Genomic DNA, 24988 nt, shown 5'->3' with positions numbered 1-24988 from the left:
CTTTACGTACGAGCTTTGCCTAGCTTCCCCTTGTATAAATGTTTCCAATAGAGATAGGTTTAATAGTGTTTCTATGCTAATGGGATTGTTTTTATTGCCCCTGGGATACTCTTCTTTGTATGCCCTGTAATGTATGGATAGCTTGCTTTTGTTAAGCTTTACTTTACCAGATTAATGAGTCATGGAATATCTTAATGTTTTATTACATTGCCATTTTTTTGTTTTAGTCCCCAAGACTTACCTAGGATTATTCTTGTGGCTATTTAATAATGTGGATAATTTACTTGTGATTATGATTTGTTGTAGGTATTAAAGTTTAAAAATTAATTAAATTTAAAAGATTATGTCAACTGAATAAATTATTTACTATTTTATCAATGTTAAACTTACTTTAATTCGTTTTCTCTTAACCTCATCTCTTCCATCTCTTTTTGAATTTTATCTTCGGTAGAGATGTAGCCAGGGCGTTTTGTCCAGTTGGGGTGGTTGTGTGACTGAGCAGGCTCAAAATCCTTTAATAAATGTTTCTAGTATTAGATAATGTCATATTGTATAATGGTAAATAAAGTGTAGTGTGAAATATGGATGATAATAGTGGCTTGATCATTAGAGTTACTCAGTGTATTTGTATTTCTTTTTCCCAATAATTGTTAAGGAACAAAGGAGGGTGGTAGGTAAGGAAAGTAAGTATGAAGTGGCTACAGAGCCTTCCAAACTGCATCCATCAAAATTGGACTATTTGGTGGTATTACAACATGCTTGGATTATTGCTAAGAAAAGGAAACATTGAATAAAAAAATAATACATGCTATTTTGTTGTACTTCAAAAATTTTGAATTCATTCAAATTAATGCACATACCGAAAAAGACAATTTTGGCCTTATAGGTTGTACAGGTGGTTGTGTAGCTACTGGGGCTACGGTTTTCTTTGAATGGGTCTCTATGAATTTCTGCATCAACCCTTTTTGTGTTTTAAACCCAAACAATTGTTTTTTATTTCCAAAACCAAATGGTGTTGATGATGTTGTAGCCATATATTTCATCCCGTTATAGGATGGATAATCGTTCCCATTTGTGTAAAGGCTACTCATAGAAGAGAACTTCTTGTTTAAGGCGAACTCCTTTGTAGAATCATAAGTTTGTGTGGTCTGTAAAAATTTAATCACTTTTTGTTTAAAAATATTGTTTTTTTTATTTTTTATTTCATGGATTATTTTAATTTCATGGATTGAAAGTTCAGTTATTAATGAGTTATCGTATATTAAAACAGCATTCGAACCCGGGACCTTTACCTTACAGTGATTAGTGCCGTGTCAACTCTTAAACCGTTATGGCCACTGACGCTCCCTCGTATAATTCTTAAAAGTTACATCCCGATATGGACATATGTTAACCACTGCCAAAGTTTGACTACATGGGACAAGGTCATTTCAGTCTCGTACACATGCAGTTTTTACTTAAACACTCTCTCACTTTCTTAAATACATTTTTTTTATTTACATACAATTCACTCGAGTAGGGCAATGAAGTACATTTATAAATAACTACACATACACACACACTAAACTTGTTGCCAACATGGAGGCTGATACGAAGAAAGAGCTTGGGAAAAAATTAAAAAGCAGTGGTGACGGTGATAAAAAAACTGGCGCAAAGAGGCCAAACTAAAAATTGATGTAAAGGTGATGAACCATCTACCAATCAAATTATATTTGGTTGGGTCGGTCTTGTGTGTATAATTAATGTTGTGTGTTTAAAATATGCCAAGCTTTCGGTGTTTTATTTCACCTTCCTTAGGGCATGACTCAGTCAATATTTAAATATTACTTTATTTTATCAATATGTATAAAACTTTTTTCTCTTTTGTTAGTATTTCTTATTTTTTGACTAGTCCTCTTTGTTTACATTACATTTCGATTTTTTATGTGATATTAATTTGTAGAAAGGGCTATTTATTTATTTTTAAAAAAACCATTGTATTAGTAAAAAAATGATAAAAAATAACAAAAAGTTATATACGATATATATAAGAAAATAATGTTTAAATATTGACTGAGAATCTAGCCCAGAGAAAAGTGAAATAAAACACCGAAAGCTTGGCATAGTTTGAATACACATCATTCATGGAACCACATCCCTGATTCTACTGTATTGCACATTAAAAATTGCTCCTGAAAAATGCCAATCACTGAAGCTAAGATACAAATTAAATACAAGCTCCATGATTAAAATCAAAGAGAAAAGAATCAAACTCAGCGAAAAGGTAAAGTATCTAGGCATAGTATTGGAAGAAATGTAAAGATCCAGAGAAATGACAAGATGCATCTTCTCGAAATTGAGCTCGATCGCGAAATCAAAATGGGGACTGAGTCCAAGAGTGCCCTCCAACACTTACAAAAGCATACATCAGCCCATCGCCACCTCAGGGACAAAATTGCAAAGCACGAGTTGAAACTTCCTCGACCAGAGTAGTGCTCCTGAGAATGATAAAAGCTTATAGAACAGCCCCTACTCAAGCCCTCCAAGTTCTAGCTTCTGCTCCTCCAATTAACATTGTCATCCAAAGTATAATTGCAATCTGACAGCTAAAAGTCAGAAAGGAGCCAACATTGGTAAACTTGGCTACAAGATTAAAAAAAAAAAAAATATGGCAGGAAAGATGGGACAAAAGCAACTAGTCAAAGAAAAGGTAAGGCTAATCCACAAGTTTCTACCCAGTATTGCAAATCAAGTCAGAGCATTGTGGTTTCAACCAGATTTCTGGATCACCCATATACTGACAGACCACGGAAATTTCAAGGCTAACCTTCACTGGTATCATAGAGCCAACAGTCCTCTGTGTCCCAACTGCAGAGTCAATGACAGTGTCCAACACACTGTACAATTGTCACCTCTTTGAAAGTGCGAGGGAACCTTTTTTTTTTCTATTTATTTTTTTACAATGGATACCAGGGACTGGAAGAGTTCCCTCCTGAGCACTGCAGCTGAGCTGTACAGCTTATTCTACTTTGTGAACTTGAGCCCCCGTTGTTCCCCTGTGTTCTTCCATCGAAGAAACTCATTTTTGAAGGGGGTTGGGACCAAATTCAGGGTCGCTGAGATCCGATCCCACCCCTTCCATTGATAAGTGCCGTGTCAATTTCTTTCGATTGCGGCCACCGGTCCCCTTAGGCGTCAGAAAAAGTCCAGAGGCGACGGTGGGGATTGAATCCATGACCGCGGGATCTACTAGCCGAGAGTCTGACGCCTTAACCACTTGGCTACCGCGGCCCCCCGAGGAAGCATTTAAAATTTCTTTTCCGCCACTCTTTGCCACCGACTCTCAATGAACTAGCCAAAGAAAAGAACGCCCTCAAGCCTGTTATCCGAGCTATAGTCAATAAAGTACCTGAGTAGTTGATAAATTTTTACGTTACTCTTAATTCTGGGCTGATTATTCCCACTGATTACTACTGATTATTCCCATATTTTTGTTATTTATGGTTATTGTATATATTGTTTTTATTGTATTTGCTTTATTAGAAAATGTATTCAAAAGGATTAACCAACAAAGTGGAGACTTTTAGATTAGGAAAATTAATAATAAGAAAATATTTCCCTACCTTCCTTGGGGCCTCCCCTTTTAGGGCAAGGCCAAAGGAAGCTGTTAAGTACCATAAGATCCCCTAAATTTGGAAACCGTAGAAACTAATTTAGTGGCCATTGTCTGCCGGTAAGGGGTCTACCTTAGGTATGGATGGTGGATGGGTAAAAAAAAAATACACTAACTAGTCTAATTTAAAGTCGATCAAGGTACTTGATTTTCTACCATCTTGCACTACACACTCATGCTTATAAATACATTCTCATGAAACAGTTAACACAGAATACAATCACCAAACTTGTTATACATTAAGATATTTCGTCTATTCCTTAAAAAATTGGAATAGGTAATATAAAAATTTGCTGTACTCTTTTTTTTTTTTAAATTTGGCCTTATGATCTTGCATATCATAGTAGCCATAGTACGAATTCTTGTGTGCTCACATTGGGGGTTATCGGGAAAACAGGGCCAGAGGCAACGGTGGGAATCGAACCCACGACCGCGGCGTGAGAGTCTCTCATGCTAACCACTCGGCTACCGCGGTCCCCATTTGCTGTACTTGAGCACCCTTCAATTATGTAGGACACATTGAACTATGTTTCTCTACATGCACATATATGCAAAATTTGGGTCAAAAAGTGTTCATGTGTCAACTGTGAATGCCATTTTGAGCTCTCAAAAATCTAATTTTAATATGACAAATCTGAATGTTTATAGACTAATTTGATTATTAATTGATCACAACTAATAGATACAACAATTGTCTTGCTCTTGTCTTGAAAATGATCAATAAATAAATTTTAAAAATTAAAAATTAAAATATGAAATTAAATAAATTAATAACATAAAAGACGCTTTTAATAATTATAGGAAACAAGTTCTTTCCTATAGCTCCAGGCTTCTTGGGCAACCTTTACTAAACTGAAATGCTACGGATTATTTAAAGAGGATATGTCTCCTATGGAAATGTTTGCCAGAAAATGAAAAGTGTCTTCAGTAGTATGTTTGTTCTAAAAAGAGTTGGAGCTGTTATCTCTTATAGAGTTGTAATTAAGGGGAACAAGTCATATCTACTTTTGAAAAAACCAATTTGAGCAAAAGGCATGGAAGAAAAGTATGCTCAGACATATTAAAGAAGTTTTGTTTAAAAACGAGATTTTTATATAGTACGAATCTGGAGAAATTTTGAGTTTGAGCCAAACAACTGTACGTGCGACAGGTACGGACATTTTGAATCAAATTAGAAAGTAATATCAATCATTCTTTAAGATTGGCATTCAGATGGAATTGATGAGCCAAAGCATTCCAGGAGAATCACAAGATTTTGTATCTAATGAAAAATAACGCTGTTATTTTAAGAAGCCGGTGGGTGGTTAGGAAGATTCAGGACCAGAGGTGTGTAACTTTAATGAATATAAGAAAATGAGGACAACCAAGGACAAGTAATCACATAATGAGGAATTCAATATATTCGGGGAGATCATCTAGAAAGAGAGAGAACAATAATGGACTCAGGCTATAACCCTGTCTAACATCTGAACCAACCTCAAAATAGCTGGAAATTCATAGCTTCTGACTGCCAATCACAAGTGAGCAAATAGTGATTTAATATGGAGAGGGTTTTTGCTGAAAATTTGAGGTTACTGAGTTTGAGTGCGCACATGAAAACAATTAAAAGCTGCCTTGAAAATCATGATTTTTAAAAATTTAAATCTAGATTGACAATATTTTTTAGAGTGAAGGTATTGTCTATTGTTGAATATCCTTTACAACAGGGTAGTACTATTAGTTTGTTAATTTAAAAAAAAATTAGAAGGTCACTACTATATTCACCTTGTTACTAGTTGTATTGAACACCATAGCACCAGCTGGTATCATCATGTTTCCATTTAAATCATGATTCTTTTTCTTGCAAACCCTAAACGTAAAAATAAAAAAGGTGATGAAGTATGGAACAATTTGAAATGTTCATATATTAAATGTTGAATCCATGTTTAAACTGAAGCATTATTAACTTACCTATCGACATCATTTGAATTTACAACTCCTTTGAGTGAAGTATCTGATTTTGTTTCCATGAGCATGATCGCATTTTTCCTCTCTTCTTCCAAAGCCTTTTCCTTTTCCTTCTGAATTCTGATCTCTTTTTCAATAAGGCTCTCAGTTTTGGGTTCTAACTTTTTTACAGCCACCTTGGTCCCCACTTTGTCTTTCATTTCGGTAGACATTTTATTTTCCCAATAAAGCTTTGTGTCTTCTTTATACTTTAATATACTTTTAGTATTAATGGCACCTACAAAATATTTATCGTTAATATTAAAATTCTGTAAAATTCAAACTTGTCTATTAATAATATGGTTTTATTTGTCTATCGTTTAAATCAAAATATATTAAAACACAAAAAAAGATTTGGGAGATTAATGGTTTTTCTAGCTATATTTCTGGCATAACAACAATCATAATCAAGGAATAATTAATCTAGTTAATAAAATTATATGAAATATTAATTATTTCAGCTGTGTTTTAAGTTAACGGTTGCATGATATCTACTGTGTTTTTGATAGAGATTGTCTACTAAATGAATCACATAATTATTATGGAGGTTTTTTTAAGGTTTGGGGGTTGATTAAGAATTTTAAAAATTCTTTCCTCTACTGTGATCTATATAGATCTATTGTGGAACCTCTATAAATTATAGCCATACCTTGGAAAGTGAGCTTTTTCGTATAATGCTAAGCATTTCCGTGGTACCTCTTTGCGCACCTCTTTTGGTGTGATTTCCTTACTGGTTTAGACCGATTAAGAATGTTTAAACTTTCCCACTGCATGGTTAATTTTAACAAGTTTTAATTTTAAAATTGAGGTGAATATTCACTGTGATAAGCAATTTAATAAAATAAAGATTTGAACTTCAATTGAGTAAGCAGATGGCAGAAATGTGTTATTTAATGGTTTTATAATGTTTATAATAAATCAATAATACTGAGGGAATCAATACCTGACATAGAGATTTCCAAAATGGCTATAATGAAATGAACATATTTTTATTTTATTTTTTCAAATCAATGAAGATGATTCCTCATCAAAAGGCAAGAATCATACTAGCATTATCTAATCTTCCGCCTGACAAACGCTAATCTCGAGAACTGTATTGATTTGAATCAGGGCGAATTATTTAGGCGACTTTCCTCAATGGCAAATTCCAGATGACGCGACTAAACAAATATTGAAGTCAAATTAAAAAAAAAAAAGTTTTCACCCAAACAAAAAAATTATCGCATTGACTGTAGTTAAATAGTGTTAGAGCTTAATTGCCTGGAGGAGTTTTAGATTTGCCACAAGTTTGATCATTCTCGCGCGTTCCGCTTTTTGGCATTTGGGCCATAAAGGAAAATAAAAATAGACAAAGAATAGGTCAAAAAAGGTAGGAAAAATGGTTGACTGTGAAATTACGTGTATGGTGCAAGAGTTGACCGGGTTTTTATTCGGAAGAACAGTTTGGTTTTTACTAATTAATTAATTCAGAATTTATTTGTTAATTATTAATTTACATGTCCGATCAACTCTTGTGCCATGCATTTAATTCCCCTTATTCGTCCCGGACCACGTTTTCCCAACTTCCAAATGAAATTGCCCATCAATCAAAATAATCGAGCTTTCGAAGACGCCGTTGTAAAGCTGATACAATTTTAAAGTTTTTCGATGGTTTGACATTTTGTAAAATGAAATGTAAGGAACTACCTACGTTTTAAAGACGTTGATCCCAAATTACAATTTTGCAAATTTCATGATGTTTGTGCAGTTATTTTGTAAGTAGACTGGCAATTTTTAGAACAGAAGTGTACTAATCTGAAAAGAAATGTTTTGCTAAATCTAAAAATGTGGTCAAAATTTGGGAAAAGTTAAGATTGATCGGAGAAAATTCAATTTTTAAGTAAAGAAACGTGTTTTTCTTAAAAAAATACTAAAAAAATCGAAACTATTGAACGGAGTGAGATAAAACCGCGAGCACACGTTAGATGGAGTCACCGAATTTTTGTTTTTTACACGATGAGCTGACCACCCTATATAAATTCGCGAATTAAATACAATAAAACTAAATAAATAGATTTGAGCAAGGGAATTTTTACGAAGTAGATCATCTGGCCTAAATTAATAATTTTTTAAAGCAAAATAACATGTAGCTAAAAAATATAAGATTAATATTCAGCAGAAAGACTCTAAGGACGATTAAGGATGGTATACAGACAATAGTGGAAAAAACAGCGAGAATAAATGACCGGTATATTTAGAGACGATTTAACTGCTGACATATAAAAATTCTGCAAAAACGTATGATTCTCAGCTCATTTTTTACGCTTTACACAGGCTTAAATTTCTTGGTGCAGCAAAATAAAAATCTTTATTCTATTGTAATGAACTCCAATTCATTCGATAAATACGATCTTTATAAAATATTCGTCAGCGTGAGTTTTGAAAGAAATAACTTAAACATCTAAGAGGGAACGATGCTAGTGGGATGAGTGTGGGTTCCAAGGCACATAGGTATAACCGGGAGTGAAAAAGCAGATAAGGAAGTAAAGTTGGCCACGACGGGACAGAGTGAAACACGTCAAAATGATAGAAAGTTAAAAAAAGACATCGGTTCCTGGAGTGCGGATGTCGCGTCTGGAAGGGAAACCTCGGCGTCCGTGGGTACATGGTACGACACTCATTGGCACCTATTAACGGGAGACATTGCCGGTGCACGTTGTATAAAGAAATTGACACTGCAGAGCGAACGAATGTAGACAATTGAGTATGCAATTCTACATTTCACACGACCTTTCATTCACGCTAATAAATTACATTTACTCGATGAGTATTCGATATAAATATTTACCCCCAAAGGGTCGTCACGTCAGGAGGGCTCCTTCATTCAAACTAATAAATTACATTCACATTGCCCCAGGGTACTCGTTATTGCTTGGAGTGATTGTGGAAAGCCCCCCCTCATTCACGCTAATAATTACATTGACACATCAGACTTCATTCACACTGCCCCAGGGTACTCGATTTTCCTTGGGGTGATTGCTACTCACGCTCATAAATTACATTCACACATCAGACTTCTTTTAGACTACCTCAAAGTACTCGATATTGCCCAGGTTGATTATGGAAGAAGCCGCTACATTCACAGTAATAAATTTATTCATCGGGGCGTCGGCGGCCGCAACGGTTTAGGCGTTGACATGGCGTCCGTTACTGTAAGGTAAAGGTCTCGGGTTCGAATTCAGAGCCGCTGGATTCAAACCCGAAATTCTAACAAATGGGCTTTTTTTTTCAAAAACACCGGTACCCCGAGGGTTCATATAACCTCGCAGTTGAAATAACCTATTAAAAAATACATTACGACGCCAGACATCTAGCCTAGACTATCGATTTTTGAATGTACAATAATTTATTAGTTTGTAAGTAGAGGCACCCAGAGCGGTGTGAAATAAGTCTGTTGTGTGAATGTAATTTATTAATGAATTTATTTGTGAAAGGGGCTTTTCCCCAATCACCCCGAGCAATGCTGAGTTACCTGAGGCAATATGAACGAAATTTATTAGCGTGAATGAATGGGCATTTTTCCTCAATCGCCTCGAGCAATATTGAGTACCCTGAGGCAGTGTGAATGTAATTTATTAGCGAGAATGGAGGAGTGTGAAATCAGTCTGTTGTGTGAATGTAATTTATTAGCATGAATAAAGGGGCTTTTTCTCCAAACACCCCGAGCAATATTGTGTTCCCTGAGGCAGTGTGAAATGGAAGGGCTTATACCCGCCCCGAGGTATACCAAGTAATCTGTGGTTGTGTGAATTAAGTTTGATGTATGAATGTAATTAGTGTGAATGGAGGAGCATATCCAGGTACGCTATTAGGTAGTGTGGATGTAATTTATTAGAATAAATTAAGAGGTTTTGTCTCCAATCACCCCGATCTTATTGAGTACCCTGGGGAAGTGTGAAACAAGTCTGTTGTGAGAATGTAATTTATTAGTGTGAATGCAAAGGCTTTATCCCCCTTCACCAAGAGTATTAAGTATTCTGTGGGCAGTAATGTAATTTGTTAGTAAGAATGCTTATACCCCATACTCCGAGGAGTACTCTGTGGTTGTGTGTACGAAGTTTCGTGTGTGAAATTAATTTATTAGCGTGAATGGATAAGCATACCCTCAATTACACTGAGGAATATCGACTACTCTGGGATAGTATGAATGAAAGTATTAAGGCAATTTATTAGCATGAATGAAGTGTCTTTTCCCCCAATCACTCCGAGTAATATTGTATACGTTGGGCCACTGCGAATGTAATATATTAGCGTGAATGAAGGAGCTTCTTCTCTAATGACCCCGCGCTATATCGAGTAGCCTGGGGTACTGTCAATGTATATATTAGCGAGAATGGTGTGGCTCATTCCCAAATAATCACAAGAAATTTTCTAAGGGGATGCTTAATATTCAAAATTCTCATTCTTGTTGTTTAAGTCGGTTACTACGTTTAATATTGAAGAATTATGATATAGGATTAAAAAAACTCATATTTTGCAGTCGCACATTTTCTCCGCTGTACGAAAAAAGTGTAGTTGATCAGTAATTGAATCATGGATATATAACTTAATCCGTACACTAACTAACCCCACCTAATCTAATCTAACTTTTCTCTGACCCTAACCCTACCTAACCCGGGAACGTGAAATCGGTGACACGTAACAAAATTGTGAACCCAGCCTAAAACAACAAAATAAAGGATAGATTCGAAGGTAAACGGGTACTTTATACGTTCGTTGCTTAGTTATCAGGCACAGAGCCTATAAACTAGCTATAACTGTAAACAAAAAAATTCCTGGACTACGTTTAATTTCTATAAAATATGTGTTTACACGTATGCACGTTGTCTTCTTAAAATGCCGACAATCTGTAAATGTTATGCATTTTGGAGGGCGTCGGATGGAAGTAAACGTCGCCCGTTTTATGGGTATTATTAAAACAGAACTCACTCAGTTTGAACTCAAGGTTGACAAACCAAGCCATACAATCACGTTTCGGTATAATTGGGTTCTAATTAAAATGAGCTGATTGAGGAGACGGTTGATGAATGATGAATGCAAACAATCACGTACCAATTTCGCACGGTTTTATCCGATTAAATTTATCGCTGACTGGATTGACACGTAATGCTTCAATTAAAATAGAATAAACGGAATTACCAATCGGTATAAACAAAAATTGATTAATAGAGACCAACTGGTTATAGATAAAAGGTAAAAGTACTCCACTTAATTCCATGATGTAATGAAAACAAGGTTGATACGAGGATGATAAACAGGTTTCATTCTTGAATTTACTAATAAAATTCGAAATTTCAAATGCAATTTGTTTTTATTTAAAAAAGTTTAATATAGCATAGACAAAAGGAATTCATCATTCTTATATTCATATTATGCCTTTAGACATATATTAGATTTGAGTTTGCATAATTATTGTAATAAATTAATTTTTATTTTATTTTTCCTCACAAGAATAGGTTGGGGGGGGGGGTCAGCTAAAGACATCAGCACATGTCAAAAACTGATAAATCTATCGAAAAAGTGATTGTTCAAGGCAGTTTACATTTTTGACCAGAGGAATTTTCATCCAGCTGTATTAAAAATAGAATTTTCAAGTTTAAACGATTTCTGAACGGCTGTAAAACCGAATTTGATAAGATCAGCTGGTTTTGTTTTTGTTTTGTTCGAACAGCAGAAGGCTTTTGGATTATTTAAAATCGAAAGCAATAATTCGTTAAAATTTCCTACTATGAAAATCGAAAATGTAAACGGGATGTGCTTTTAAGTTCTTGCAACGTCCCCATTGTTTTGTTAAAGCCGTTTTATTTGTTAACAATTATTTTCATTCTTAATCTCAAGTGCAAAGGAAATGATAAGAAAAACACTTTTCTTTTAATAAAAGGCGTTATCAATGTACACATGAACGCAAAAATATGGTTGGCCATTAATGGATTAATACTAATTACGCAATTTTATACAATTTCCCTTTTTATGGATCAAAAATTTTTTTTTTGAGCAGAAAATAAAATACGAATAGTCTGGATCTTGGTATGGTCTGTACGAAGGAACAAATTAAATTGTTACCTATTTTGGTAGAAGATTGGTTAGTCCTTAGCCATGTCGGGACCGAGTCAGTCTTCAAGGAAATTCCTATTTAAAGCCTAATTATGTCAATTTGTGTACATATTTAAAACTGTTTTGTATGATCTATTATAGTTATATAGTTGAATCAATCTTACAAATATGTATTCATGATGTGTAATTAATACAGTCCCTGACGATTACCTTAAAACAGGTCGAAAGCTTGGCAGTAACAATTGAATTTGTTTCTTCATCCAGACTATACCAAGAGCCAGACAATTCTTGGGTAAAAAAGTGGTCAATGCAAATAACAATTTAAATAGGACATGAAATAGAGAGGATAAAAAATGTTTCTGATCCAAAATTAATGGAATAACTGAGATAATTTTTTTTCTATATGTAAACAATCAATCACTCCGTATAAATGTAGAACATGGTAAAACTAAACTTTTTCATAGTCGGAATTTCAGGCTAGGATTAATTTAAAACAGAATAATTGACAGTTCTCTATAATTCTCCGATATTGATCAAGTTGTGCAAACATTTTGAACATGTACAAAATCTTAAATCTTATCTTAAATTTATGGATTAATTTAAGTAGAGAAATAATATTTTAAAAATAAAAATTCGTGGTGTTTCATCAAAAAGCAAGACGAGGAAGAAATGTGCCATAAAGGGATTTTCTGGAGGTCCAACATGCAAATTTAACAAAGCCATCATGCACCGGTTTGCAACGAAAAAACTAAATCTACTTAAAATCAGCAAGTAAATTGGTGGATCCATCATTCAACAAATATTGATGAAGTCGTGCATTTTCGTGCATAGACGGTTGATGCGTTCGCCGGCTCCGCTTTCCCCTCAACCCAATCTGCATAAATGAAGAAATAAAAAAAAATCAATCAACAATTTACTTACTATTTACTCTATGGACTTGTCCATTAACATTTGCTTCAGACGAGGACGTTTTCTCCATCTTTATTACCAGAACCTCCAAAAACAGTGTAATAATGCCTTGTCTGGAAATTAAAATTGGATCACTGATTTTTCGGAATGGGCAGACCCGTTAAATAGACACTCGGATTTTGGAAGGGTTCACTATTAATGTCAATTCTCTTGGCGCAATTGTATTCATAGTGGAAATATGGATCACCGTGGAATCAGCCCGACTGAGGTCTGTTTCAACCGGTCAATGGAAATCCGACCAACTTCTCCTTGACAAAGTCAAAACATCAACAGACTCTACCCCGTTTGGCACAAACCAAAACAAATTATATGTCAATGATTTTTATCTTTCGGCAAAAATGAAAAGGAGTGGGTCAGCAAATAAAGGAGTTAAATAAATGATAACATTGGCAAAAACCTATCTCCCCTCTATTTTTAGCATTTCAAATACAAACCTCTACCACTAGAACATATATATATTAAAACGAACATATATATTTATTAAAATATATGTATTAAATATATATATAGCAAGTCCTGATGTACAGAAGGGCTTAATGTCCCACTTCCCGGGTAATGGAGGCGGATTAAAATTGACAAATATAGCTGAATCTAAACTTACCTACAGGTCCTAAGCAAAATCCGGCTTAATTGACAAAACGTAATTTTGAAAATTGGTCAAAACATTGAATTTCTTTTTAACCAGAACCGAACCCTACTCAACTACTCAATTTAACAGTGCCATATACTTCCACGGTTGTTTTTATTTTAGAACATATGATTTTGTACAGTTGAATAATTCTCAATCAAAAAATTTTGATTTATTTACCACTGGTTGAACTGTTTTTTAAATAATTTAGTTTGATTTGTGGCATAAACTTCTGAAAAATACACTGATTATATTAAAGTAATGCACCACCCTTAAATTTTAATGTATTTGTGATTATTTTAGAGGTTGTGAGATGCGGTCTGGTCACCGATCTCTAAATAGTCATTAATTAACGGTCACTAAATATTATACACGTATTTCATTGCAAACCAAAAATAGGTTTGTCTGTAAAAATAAGGCACTTACATAGAAAATGTTTGTTGCCCATTTCTACAAGAACAATTATTGAGTAATGAAAAAACACAAACTTCAAAAATAAATAAAAATGTAAAAAAACAACTTTTTTGTCCCCCTTTAGTATTGAATATTTTTTCGACCTCTGGAACGAATCATGTCTGTCAAACGACTTTGCATTCCTTACAAAAGATTTCTGGAGGAATTCTGAGGAATTCTTTCCCATTCATCAAGAACAACCGTTTCCAACTCTTGTAGGCGGACCTGAGTTTCGCCATCGAACTCGTCGCGCAAGTTGGTTCCAAATGTGTTCGATTGGGTTCAAATCTGGTCTTCGAGCTGGCCACACCAAGCACTCAATTTGAACCTCATTCAGGTAGTCTCCACAGTAAGTGTTCTATGGGTTCTGTCATTATTCTGCATTAGCGAGAATCTCTCACAATGCGGGGGGGCAATGGCACTACATGTTCTTCGATTATGTCTTGTAAGTACCTGTGTGAAGTTAGAGGTCTTCCTCGCACAACGACCAATTCGGAGCGGGCATCCAAGGAAATACCACCCCAGAACATCAATGACCCACCGTGGAATCCCACCTGAGGAAATATACAGCATGGGGCGTATCTTTCTCTTGAGAGTCTCCATATGAAATTACACCCAACTGAAGATTTGAGGCTAACTTTCACCTCATCTATAACGTGAACTCGTCCCCAATCATCCAATGTATAGTAGAATAGTAACGTCATTTTCTGAGCTGTGGTAAGAAGAGGTCCAGGAGCCGGGTGCTGTGGCCTGAGGTTATTTTCATTGAGCCTTCTTCTTAAGGTGCGTATACACTAAGCAAATCTCGGCCAACGAAAGACAAGCAGTATCTTGGGCCGAACCTTGGTCACCAACACGTTGGTCATCCTTGGCTCATCCTAATCAAACCGATGGGTTGGAGCCAAGGGATTAGACTATGAGGAATCGAAGTTGGCTCTAAAAACGAAAAAAAATTGTTGACTTCCTTAGCACTACTTTCAGTTTTGTTTTCTTCTCTTTGTTTTTCACGAAACGATGTAAATAAAGATTCCAGTTTCTTTTTCACATCGTTCACACTACGTTCTAAAAGCTCACTTATTTCCCTCCAAGCGTCTAATCTTTGCAATTTGTTTTTATATTCACAGTTCATAGGGTTGCATAAAAATTCCCGTTCACTATAAAATCAGATCAGGTTTAGTGCAGTCCCATTATTCCGCTCCATGTTCCAGTGTATACAAGAAGAATGAACCAACGAACGATCGAGCCGTCTATACTAGTAGGAGGCCTTTAGCCAACCTAACGTCAAATCTCTTGAAGTTACCGCGAGCAGTCCGAACAGCGACCAACGCCAACCGCTTTGCTGGCTCTGATTTGCCTCCCGAACACGGCCAATGAAGCGGAAGTTTGTCTTTCGTTGGCCGAGATTTGCTTAGGGTGTACCCAGCTTTACTAGTCCTGGAGGAAAGTGAAACATTTCGGACATGTCTTAAGAGATTTCTTATCTCATTTCCCGTAATGCTGCGGTTTCATAGAGCGTATTGAAGGATGAATCTTTCGTCTCTCTCGTCAATAGACCTAGGTCGATCATGTCCTTGCCTTCAAGTATGAAACTCCGTTTCTCTGAAGGGCCGAAGAACCCTTCCTATTGTAGAGTGATTCATTAAACTCATGGCGACTTCTTGCTGGCTGTATCCTTCCTCTAACAATGTTATGACCCTGACATTGTTAGAGAATTGATACTCTCTCAAATGCCTGAATGGAGCCATTGAAAAAGGTTTAAGGATAAGAGTAATATCAAATGAAATCTACGAAGGAAAAATATTAACCGAAAGTGATCTTTTGGCAGAATGGAAGAGCATAATGCTACTTTTTGGGCAAATGGGATTAATCAGTACAAAAGTCAACAAAGAATTATTTACTGTGTTTTGACTACAATAGCTCCTAATTACATGTAACTAATATAGAAAGATAATGATTTTAATTTTAAACTAAATAAATGGAGTGGTGCGTTAAATTTGGCCATCAGTGTATAATAAAATGTAAATATTTACAGTTATAATTGTTTTAGGAACTCGTGGAATTAAAACAGCTGATGCTGAATTCTTTTCGAACATTTATAATTGTTGAAACGTTTACTTCTACGTTTAATTTTTCAAAACAATATCCTTTTCGTTTCATAATATAAATTGAATCGAAATAGTCAATATTGAAAGAATTTCATTTATTTTATGAACAAAAATCAATGAATTGAAATATATCCACAAAATTCGTGGACTTTTGATATTTGGACCTGCATCCTGGTCGTTTCCGATCATTTCGATCTGCCTTGGTTCTATATATTGTAGAAAACGTGTGAGTACACGATGTAAGACAATTTAGCGAGATGGTGGGGATTTGGCATTTTATAGGAAAGTGGTGTCTACCATTCATGTTTTTGTGGTAAATTATCCTGAGTGAATGTATTTATTGGCGTTGTGATCTGAGGAGCAAAATGGACGGAATATCGAGTATAAACTCTGAATAGCCCTGAGTTTCGATTTGTATTTTTTTCCCTTTAAGTATTAGCATGTAGCTTGGTCGTTTTCGATCATTTTGGTGTACCTATCTTCGCTGTTTTTGCCCTTCCGTAACGTGGCTCTATACAGAAAGCGTGTAAGCATTCTGCTCGATTTGAAATATCAAGTATTTGCCCAGACTGACCTCGAAATTTATATTTATCGATTTTTTATTGCTGAAATATTAAATGTAGCTTGGCCGTTTCCTATCATTTTGGTCTATCTTTGTATCCTGGCCCTATATAGAAAGCCGGAACGTATCTGACAAACTGAAATGATCGGAAACCTGCTATCACATCTTGTAAAACATCTTATTTCAAACTTCAAAAAAGGCAATTTGTTTTCTTCGCGAGCTTCTACATTCGAAAATAGTTGTTGGACCCGAAATAGCCGACGGCGCTTTTTCCACTTAACACTTTCAGAAATAATGGGGATGACCCCTCAATAAAATACGTGCTGCCCAGTTTGAACGTGTAATTTATTTTAATTTGCCCCCGTTTGAATATAACTTACGATTGATCATTGATTGTGCATTCGTTGAAGAAAAAATCGATTTCACCAATTTAACAACTATAGCTTCTGAAATCGACTTTTGAGGTCAAATCGAAGACAATGTACAACTACACAAAAATACAATTTAAAAAATAATAATATTTAAATTTTTTTGTTTGAAATGCTCGTTTTGAATTGAAGTTTCATATTGTTGAACTTAAAAGTACATAAAAAACTATTTTAAAATAAACCAATTTAGTCATTTCAGCTTTCATTATTTCATGCCAATAATATTTTAACATAAAATAGCCATGTTGTGCGAAAAGTAATGGCTAATTGAACATAATCAAATTTTTGAGGGAAATTGAGAAAAAACAGAACAAAAATGTTAACCGTTGTACTTTGAATGTTTCAGCTGTTTGTACCGTTATTTAAACTTTCCAAATTTATTTATTTCTCGATACTTTTCCCTTTTTATGTGCAATATGTGAGTTCTATGTTGAAATTGTTTGATTGTTGCGAAATAAACTATAAATTTAGCACGGTAAATTTTTGGAAAATTTTACACGCACAGTACACAGGCTTGCACGCAAAAATATGCTGCAAAACCCAAATTTAATCTGTTCTAACAGGTTTTTTAATTAAATTAAATATATACTTTCCATAATATTTAAAATATAGAAATTCCAAAGGTAATAGAGAATATATTAGTTAATATTGTATAAGATTTTGGTGCGATAAATTCATAAAATGACAATGGTTGGCCGAAATGTAATGTTCATAGTAGTCATTCGTGCTTTCCAAACAAACTTAAAAAATATTAACATAATAAAAAACTGTCCAAATATGTAGAAGAAGAAATAAATTAAAAAAATATGGTTTAATTTAGATTTTTCAATCTTACAGTACAATAAAAATAACTTTCTTATTTAAAACTTGTGTTTGTCTGTCTCAGAAATGTCCTTTTTAAACGAAAAACCCCTTGTGTTTATTAATTAAATTCAAATTCAGTTTTGTAGGGTTTCTGTATACAAATATAACTGTATTTTTCCACTTACATGTTGAATGTGGCAAACATTATTAAATTCTATAGCCGTTTGCAAGCTGCCAGACTTGTTGATTTCAGCCTATAGATGAGAACAGGTGCAATTGCCAATATCACAAATCCTTTCCTCATTTTTTTGTACATTTATGGAATCTAGAACAGACAAAAACATAGCTTAGTAGCAATTCAAAATATAGTAGTAATATAGTCAAACAAAGTGATAAAGAACATGCTCAGATTCATAATTGACCAGACATAAGCGACATATCAGATTTTATGGTAATTTTGTCAATTTGTTAATATTTTCTTTAGTGTAGAACTCTTTTTCCTAACTGTTAATCTTTACATTAATTTTTGATGAAATAATGAAGTTAGTAAGTTTTATTGTTGTAAATTCTTCAAATAATTGCTAGTAAATATGCTATAATGAATATTTCATTTAGTCTTTTTTTTTAAATTATTAACTGCTCTCTGTACAAAAATTGGCAGAATAAATAAAATAAATAAAGCTCTGACGTGAAGCTCTGATGGTCACTGCTGGAACTGTGGTATTTACGAGAGTTCATTTAGCGTTATGTTACGACGTCAATGTTTCCTTAGGCGAAGTTGAGGATTGCTAGGGTCTAGGAATACCTAGGTCTTTCTGGATGATTTTTTTTATTTTTAGAAAAAATAAAATCAATAATTCAGAATTACTTTTGCTTTTGTAATTTAGTTTCACTTATTATTAGACCTCATGATTGTTTGTTCTATTTGTTGGAGAACTGTGCCGATGGTGTTTTCTCTTCTGTAATTAATTTTGATTCATAAAAATCCAGATTTAGTCAAAAGATGAAGATAAAATTAAAAAATGTTGAAAAGATATGTGAATAAAATGTTGTTGATTGCGTATGCAATGAACCATTACTTGGCACGCAAATGAAAAGATGTTTTCTACTTGCCTGTTTTTTCTTATATTTTAAATGTAAAAACAATTTATTAATTAACAAAATTGTAAACAAATAAACTACAGTTTAAGATATTGAAAGAATGATTTACGATTTTTTAAATAATTTTTATAAAGTCACAAATTATAAATTGGTGATTATTCTGATTTGTGCAATTACATCCGATTGATGTTATTCCGATGAAAATCCATGAGCAATGCCAGGAATCGAACCCATGATCATAACTGCAAAAAATCAAGAAACCATCACCCTAATGATCTCAGCCATTGGACTCCTCCTTCATATATAATTAATTTTAATCTATGATTAAAAAAATAGATAATATTACATATTCTGCTCATTAAAATAATTTTTTTCTTGATTTAGTTTAGTTGGTAAATAAAAAAAACAACAGTTGAAAACGTTTATTAATGACACTTGTTATAAGAATATTTTTTTCTATTTAGTTTTAACATTAACATTAAAATTGTTTGAAAGAAGTTGGATATTGAAATTATGTGACGAAGATGTTTTGCATTGCAAGTATCACAGCTCAACCTGATTTTTTACTAGAATGATGAATGAGACAGCATTGTCCACCGCATTTCTTCTTTTTCACGATTTTCACGTTTCTGTAAAAAAAAATACATATCAAATGGTATGCAAATTTTTTTAAACACCTATTTAAAAATACAAACCATTTTCTCATTTTGCTTTGCGTTTTTAGACAACGAGCACATTATTCCTGCAAACTCCTAAACAAAAATTATTAAATTGAAAATAGGTGAAACATTGAGTTGAGCTTGATTCTTTCCAATCATCCTAGATCAAGCACTGAATATTGTCAAATGCTGACAGGCCATATAAGTGAAAATAAGGCAGGATGATCAGATATGATCAAACTAAAAATGATGCACATCATTACCTACGTTTGTCACGTACATTTTTTTTATTGTAAAAATATAAATAGACAAGAAGGTACTCAATACAAAACGTGCCCATAAAGAAATAAAAATACATTACATATATATTAATAGTTTGGCTCATTTCAGTAGACTGTATCCCTAGATAGTGTTTATCTTTACTAGTTGTCCGAAATTTAAAAGAAAAATGTTAAAAAATGCACATTTAGTGTTAAAAAAAAATTAGATTATGCGTGATTTTTAAGTTTTCTTACTTTACAAAGCTGAGGTTCTAAAAAATATTCATTTTGTACCCTGAGCTCATGAGTTGTACAGTGCATGAGGCAGAAATGGTTCCACAATATTCTGTCATTTGTAAAACGTGCTGGACATCCGACACAAATGTATCGATGGTTAGCGAGCTCCTCTTCGATATTTATTTCAAATGACATTAATGAAATGTAAAGGTTTCAAGTCGCGGTATTCTTTGTCTTTAAGTTCTTTCGCCTTCCTACCAACCAAAGGAAAGTATAAACTGAGCCCTAGAAAGCAAACTGGGGTAGGACGCAGATAATCAGCACAGTGAGTAATAAGACTAAAATCTCTCCCTGTTAGCACAGTCGAGATAACTAATAGAAAATGAATAATTGGAACATTAGATTTAATAAAAGACTAAAATCTTGATAAATGAGAACGGTAAATTTTGATTCATTAAGTGTTAACAAAACGATTAGGTAAATTACTGAATAAAAGGCATTTATGCAAATGGAGAACAAATCATGATATTTACTGTCATATATTTCTTAAAATTTGGCTAATTTAATTAACATAGATTTTTTTTTAAAGTATGGGACGACTGAAAAATGGCGGGATAATACATAGTTGTATTGTATTTCTCCAGCACAGGTCTGCAACCAATTTTCTACAGATCTACATCCGGTTTTTTAATATATACGTACATATATTAGAAAAAACTGAACCTGGAAACTGCCTTCCCAGGTCAACACAAACATTAGTTCAGCTGAGAGATAGGACGTTGGATTTCGGAAGATCAGTAAACTGAGTGTTGGGCACATTTACATTGCCTGCTATGCGATACGATGTCGCACGACTAGAAGCTGAAATCGCAAATAATTGAGCTGCCATTGAACTGCATGGATTAACTTACGATCTGTTGACACTGGAAGCCATGCGATGCTATACCGCGATGAGCTTGCTGCTTTAATCTCAAATCATTTTGTGTTTCATGCCATTTGGACGAGCTTTTTTGTCCTTTTCAACGCGTTGTTTATACCCATAAACACACAAACGTTTGAATTTAACAAAAACTTAATTCTATCACAGATTTTCAGATGTCTTATGCTGTAAAATCATGATAAAAACTGGGTTGTGTATTACGTGTAAATATATACCTTTTTTTAATACTTTCACGGAAATTATTGTTAGTTGTGCCTTAGGATGAGGTGATGTAAGCAGTCTAAATGTACTATATTTTATGAGTTCATTTTGACTTTAAATCGCAAGAAAGCAGGATCACAGACTACAATCTACCGAGGTGTGACGCGTGCTCTCACAAATGAACAGCGAATGTTAAAAATACGACAAATCTGTAAGAGTTGAGGCAAGTCTTCGTCGGACGGGCTACAGCCACAGAAGAAGTCGCCCAGCGAGGGGAATGTCGCCTGTTATTATCCTGGACGAAGAGAGATTATTCCAAAGAAGAAAATTAGGAAAAAAGAAGAGAGTATAGCCGCGAGCAATAAATCTGAACGCCAGACATTCTCCTCCTATCGAACGCCGTCAAATTAATGAAAAGGAGGTTAACGTAAAATAAACATTTTTATATTGTATAAAGAAACACGACTTAAGTACAAAGACAGTTTAAACCAAAGTAAAAAGAAATTATCGCAAAAACTTGGCATGTTTCAGTTTAGAAATATGCCAATTTAATTTTTTTTTTTTGGGGGGGGGCAATTTAATGTATAAAACGTTGTTCACGATTTTATTCAGGCTTTTGGGCAAAGACGGGCTTTCAACATTACACCAATATTTACCTACGTACTTTATATTTTTGTTATCAACCTATCTTTACTGATATTATCATTAATCCCGTGCGTCATAAATAAAGTAATTATGCAATAATAATAATAATGTATAATAATCAAATAAAGCAATACAGGGTGTTGATGAGAAATTTTTTGGCTGATAATCACCCTATTTGTAACAATTTCCAACGTATAGTTTGTATGACAAGTTTTGATTTTTGTTAATTTTTCCATTGAAACGTTACCTTACTTGAGAAATACACAAACATTTACAATCAGGGATACGAGTTTTGGATTCAAACACCACTTGGTGGGATATCTTTGGTTTAAACAGGCACACACTTGTTGGGTGTTTGTGTACAGTTCAGTAGTGAACAGTGCTGGAGATTTAAGAATTAAAATCCTCGAAGCATGTGATAAACTAAGAACCAATTTAACTACACGAGTAACTGTAGTTCCCAGGAGAAAAAGACTACGGATGTGTGTCAGACATGGTGGTCATTTTGAAAACAATTTATAATGTCTAATGGTTATAAATCATTCAATAATTTATTTTGGAGAAAATTATAAAACTTGAAAACGAAACAGTTCTATTTATCGTCATCACCTGACCGTGATCGTTTATCTCATGTACATTTTTCAACATTTGATATACAATTAGCATACTGCAATCAGGAGGAGTTATGGATATTCTTGTACCGTTTGAAAGCTTAATAAATAATGGACGTTTTGTGTGTTTGACTAAAATAATGAACTGATGTGAAGTTTGACAATCTCTCCAAATTTAAAGAAATATGTGACAGTAAAGTAAAAGGGTATAACTTCATACATTATTTCTTAAAAGCCAAATTTTGTGGTATTTTTCTAATTTGAGCATTTATTAAGGTTCTTAATTGAAAATTAGTTAAGACGAATATTATAATTATACGAATAATTATTAGTTTTTCAAATCCAATTAGGTTTGTTACCACTTTAATCCGTATACTATACTAAATGAAAGAAACAAAAATGATCTCGTCTCGCCTTAAGTTTTGTCTTAGTGTCTGGTTAAACAACATGACGGTAAAATTCGAAATTTCGGTAATATTACGCCATTATTGGAAATGTAAGTTTTCCGCCGCCGAAACAACACGTTTGGTGCGACAATTCGAAGATGAGGATGCTCTCTGTGAACGGACAATAGTGAGATGGTTTCAGAAATTTGAAGCCGGTGACATCAGCCTCGAGAGGAAAGAAGGTTCCGTACGAATATCATCGTTCGATGAGGAAGCTCTGTGGGACTTTGTTGAGGGCAAACCCAACGAAAAGTACTCGGGATTTGGCAAGAGAGCTTGGAGTTTCCCAATCTACCATAAATCGTGTACTGCATAGCTTAGGGAAATTGAATCGCTCATTAAGGGTGATTCATCATGAGTCCATTCAGCAGGCACGATGCCGAGTACAAATTTGTCAACATCTTTTGAACAATCCAAATGACCTTCGGTTCATCAAAAGAATAGTTACTTGCGATGAAAAGTGGATATATTGGAGAAATCCCACGAACATGAAGCAATGGCGAGACTGCAATCAGCCTGCTCTATAGTCGCTAAACAAGGGCAATTCGACAAAAAGACAATGCTCTCTCTATTTTGAAATTACGAAAGTATAATTCATTATGAGTTCATTCTAGAAGGTCTACCGATACAAAATTTTACTGCAAGCAGTTACAAAAAATGTATGAGGTTTTGATTAGTGATTATAAATCGGGTTTTGTTTCAGCAAGATAACGCCCGATGTCAGACTTCTCGTTACACGAAACAAAAAATTACAGAAATGGACGGAATTGATCTCTCACCATGTTTACAGTCAATACTTAGCACCTTCCGACTACCATCTGTTTCGGTCCTTGGCTCATTATCTTCAAGGGAAAACTTTTAATTCTCTGCTTGATGAAACCAATGGAGCAATCAGATATTAAATTGGTCAAAAAATGTCGAAGTTATGGAAAAAAGAACCCTGCAGCGTAATTTCGAGGAGAAGCTGAATATTTTACTGAATGTTCGCGAAAATCAAATTTCCTCTCTCCAAAATGTTGGAAGGGTTTTAGGTTTTTCAAAAAATAAAATTAGAGATGTACTCCGGACTTACAATTTTAAGCCGTATCACTCTCATCTTGTCCAGGGATTTCGGGACTCTGATTATGACAGACGTCTAACGGGCCTTGCACAAATTTGTTGAACTCAAAGGAAGTCGAAATAAAATCCCCATTCTCGCCTTTAAGATGTAAATATAAATTTTAAACCCAGTATTTCATAGTCACATAAAATGTGGTGCTATTCTTGTGGTGCCATATTGGTTTTGTGTGAGTGTTGTGAAACGTGAATTTGTATTCTGCTGTTTTTATATGATTGTGACAGGGTGGGGGATGCAGTAAATCTCGACTTTGAGCTAAATAAAACCGTCTATGTTGAAAGAAAATTTCCCAGATTTACCGCATCCCCCACCCTGTCACAATCATATAAAAACAGCAGAATACGAAAGAAACGTTTCACAACACTCACACAAAACCAATATGGCACCACAAGAATAGCACCACACTTTATGTGACTAAGAAATATTTGGTTTAAAATTTATATTTACATCTTAAATTGTATTTCTTCCAATCAACATATGATTTGTAATTTACCCAGGCCCTGAAGATGACCCGAACAAAGGTAAGAAAAGTTGGCAAAAAATTGAAAAAGGTGTTATTCTAAATTACTTTATTCTTGACCTCTCCTCGCGACTTTAACAAATTATGAAACAACAGGTAAGAAACACACACCTTGCAGAAATTTGATTAGGTAGGCTGAAGAAAACGTGCTTCCATACATCCTACGACTGATGAATCCAAGTTCACCTCCAATGTCGGAATTTAAACCGTCGGAATTTTCGAACGTGGACAGAGGAAAATCAGAGAATTTCATACTCTTCTCATCTTCCGATGGTTCACAGTATCAACGTTTGGTGTGGAAATAATTAATTGGGCCTTATTCTCTACGAAAAAATGTAAATGGTGCTAAGTTCCTCAATTTTTTGAGGGAGGTTTTACCAACACTATTGGATGATGTTCCTCTGCATCAACGACAAAGAATGATTCTCCAGCTTGATGGATGCCCCGCACATAATTCTTTGCAGGTGAGATGTTATTTGAATCTTCACGTCCCGGATTGGTGGATAGGACCTCGTGGCCCGATCTCTTGCCCTCCTCGGTTACCCTATTTAAATCCACTTGACTATTTTCT

General features: G+C 34.3%; 1 protein-coding gene across 8 annotated transcripts in view; it reads right to left on the bottom strand.

Moving 5' to 3' along the window:
• Window positions 1-24988, bottom strand: part of LOC106668937 — a 61886-nt gene that overhangs the window by 5783 nt on the left and 31115 nt on the right. Inside the window, exons 2-7 of one of the 8 annotated variants that reach the window (XM_014398144.2) lie at window positions 17866-18005; window positions 12653-12753; window positions 5603-5876; window positions 5417-5501; window positions 861-1148; window positions 391-512 (exon numbers count right to left, since the gene is read on the bottom strand). In XM_014398144.2, the coding sequence (XP_014253630.1) occupies window positions 391-512; window positions 861-1148; window positions 5417-5501; window positions 5603-5876; window positions 12653-12753; window positions 17866-17885 (890 nt within the window). In that variant the 5' untranslated portion in view covers window positions 17886-18005. Of the gene's footprint in view, window positions 1-390; window positions 513-860; window positions 1149-5416; window positions 5502-5602; window positions 5877-6581; window positions 6684-10606; window positions 10656-10729; window positions 10925-12652; window positions 12754-13301; window positions 13424-17865; window positions 18006-24988 lie in introns of those variants that run through there. The other 7 variants (XM_014398145.2, XM_014398150.2, XM_014398148.2 and 4 more) reach the window with 7 other exon arrangements.

Source organism: Cimex lectularius, unplaced genomic scaffold (assembly GCF_000648675.2).
Source record: "Cimex lectularius strain Harlan isolate CLEC.00 unplaced genomic scaffold, Clec_2.1 scaffold29, whole genome shotgun sequence".
In the NCBI taxonomy this organism is placed as follows: domain Eukaryota; kingdom Metazoa; phylum Arthropoda; class Insecta; order Hemiptera; family Cimicidae; genus Cimex; species Cimex lectularius.
Note: the sequence above shows the minus strand (reverse complement) of the source record. Positions and strands in the feature narration are given on the sequence as shown.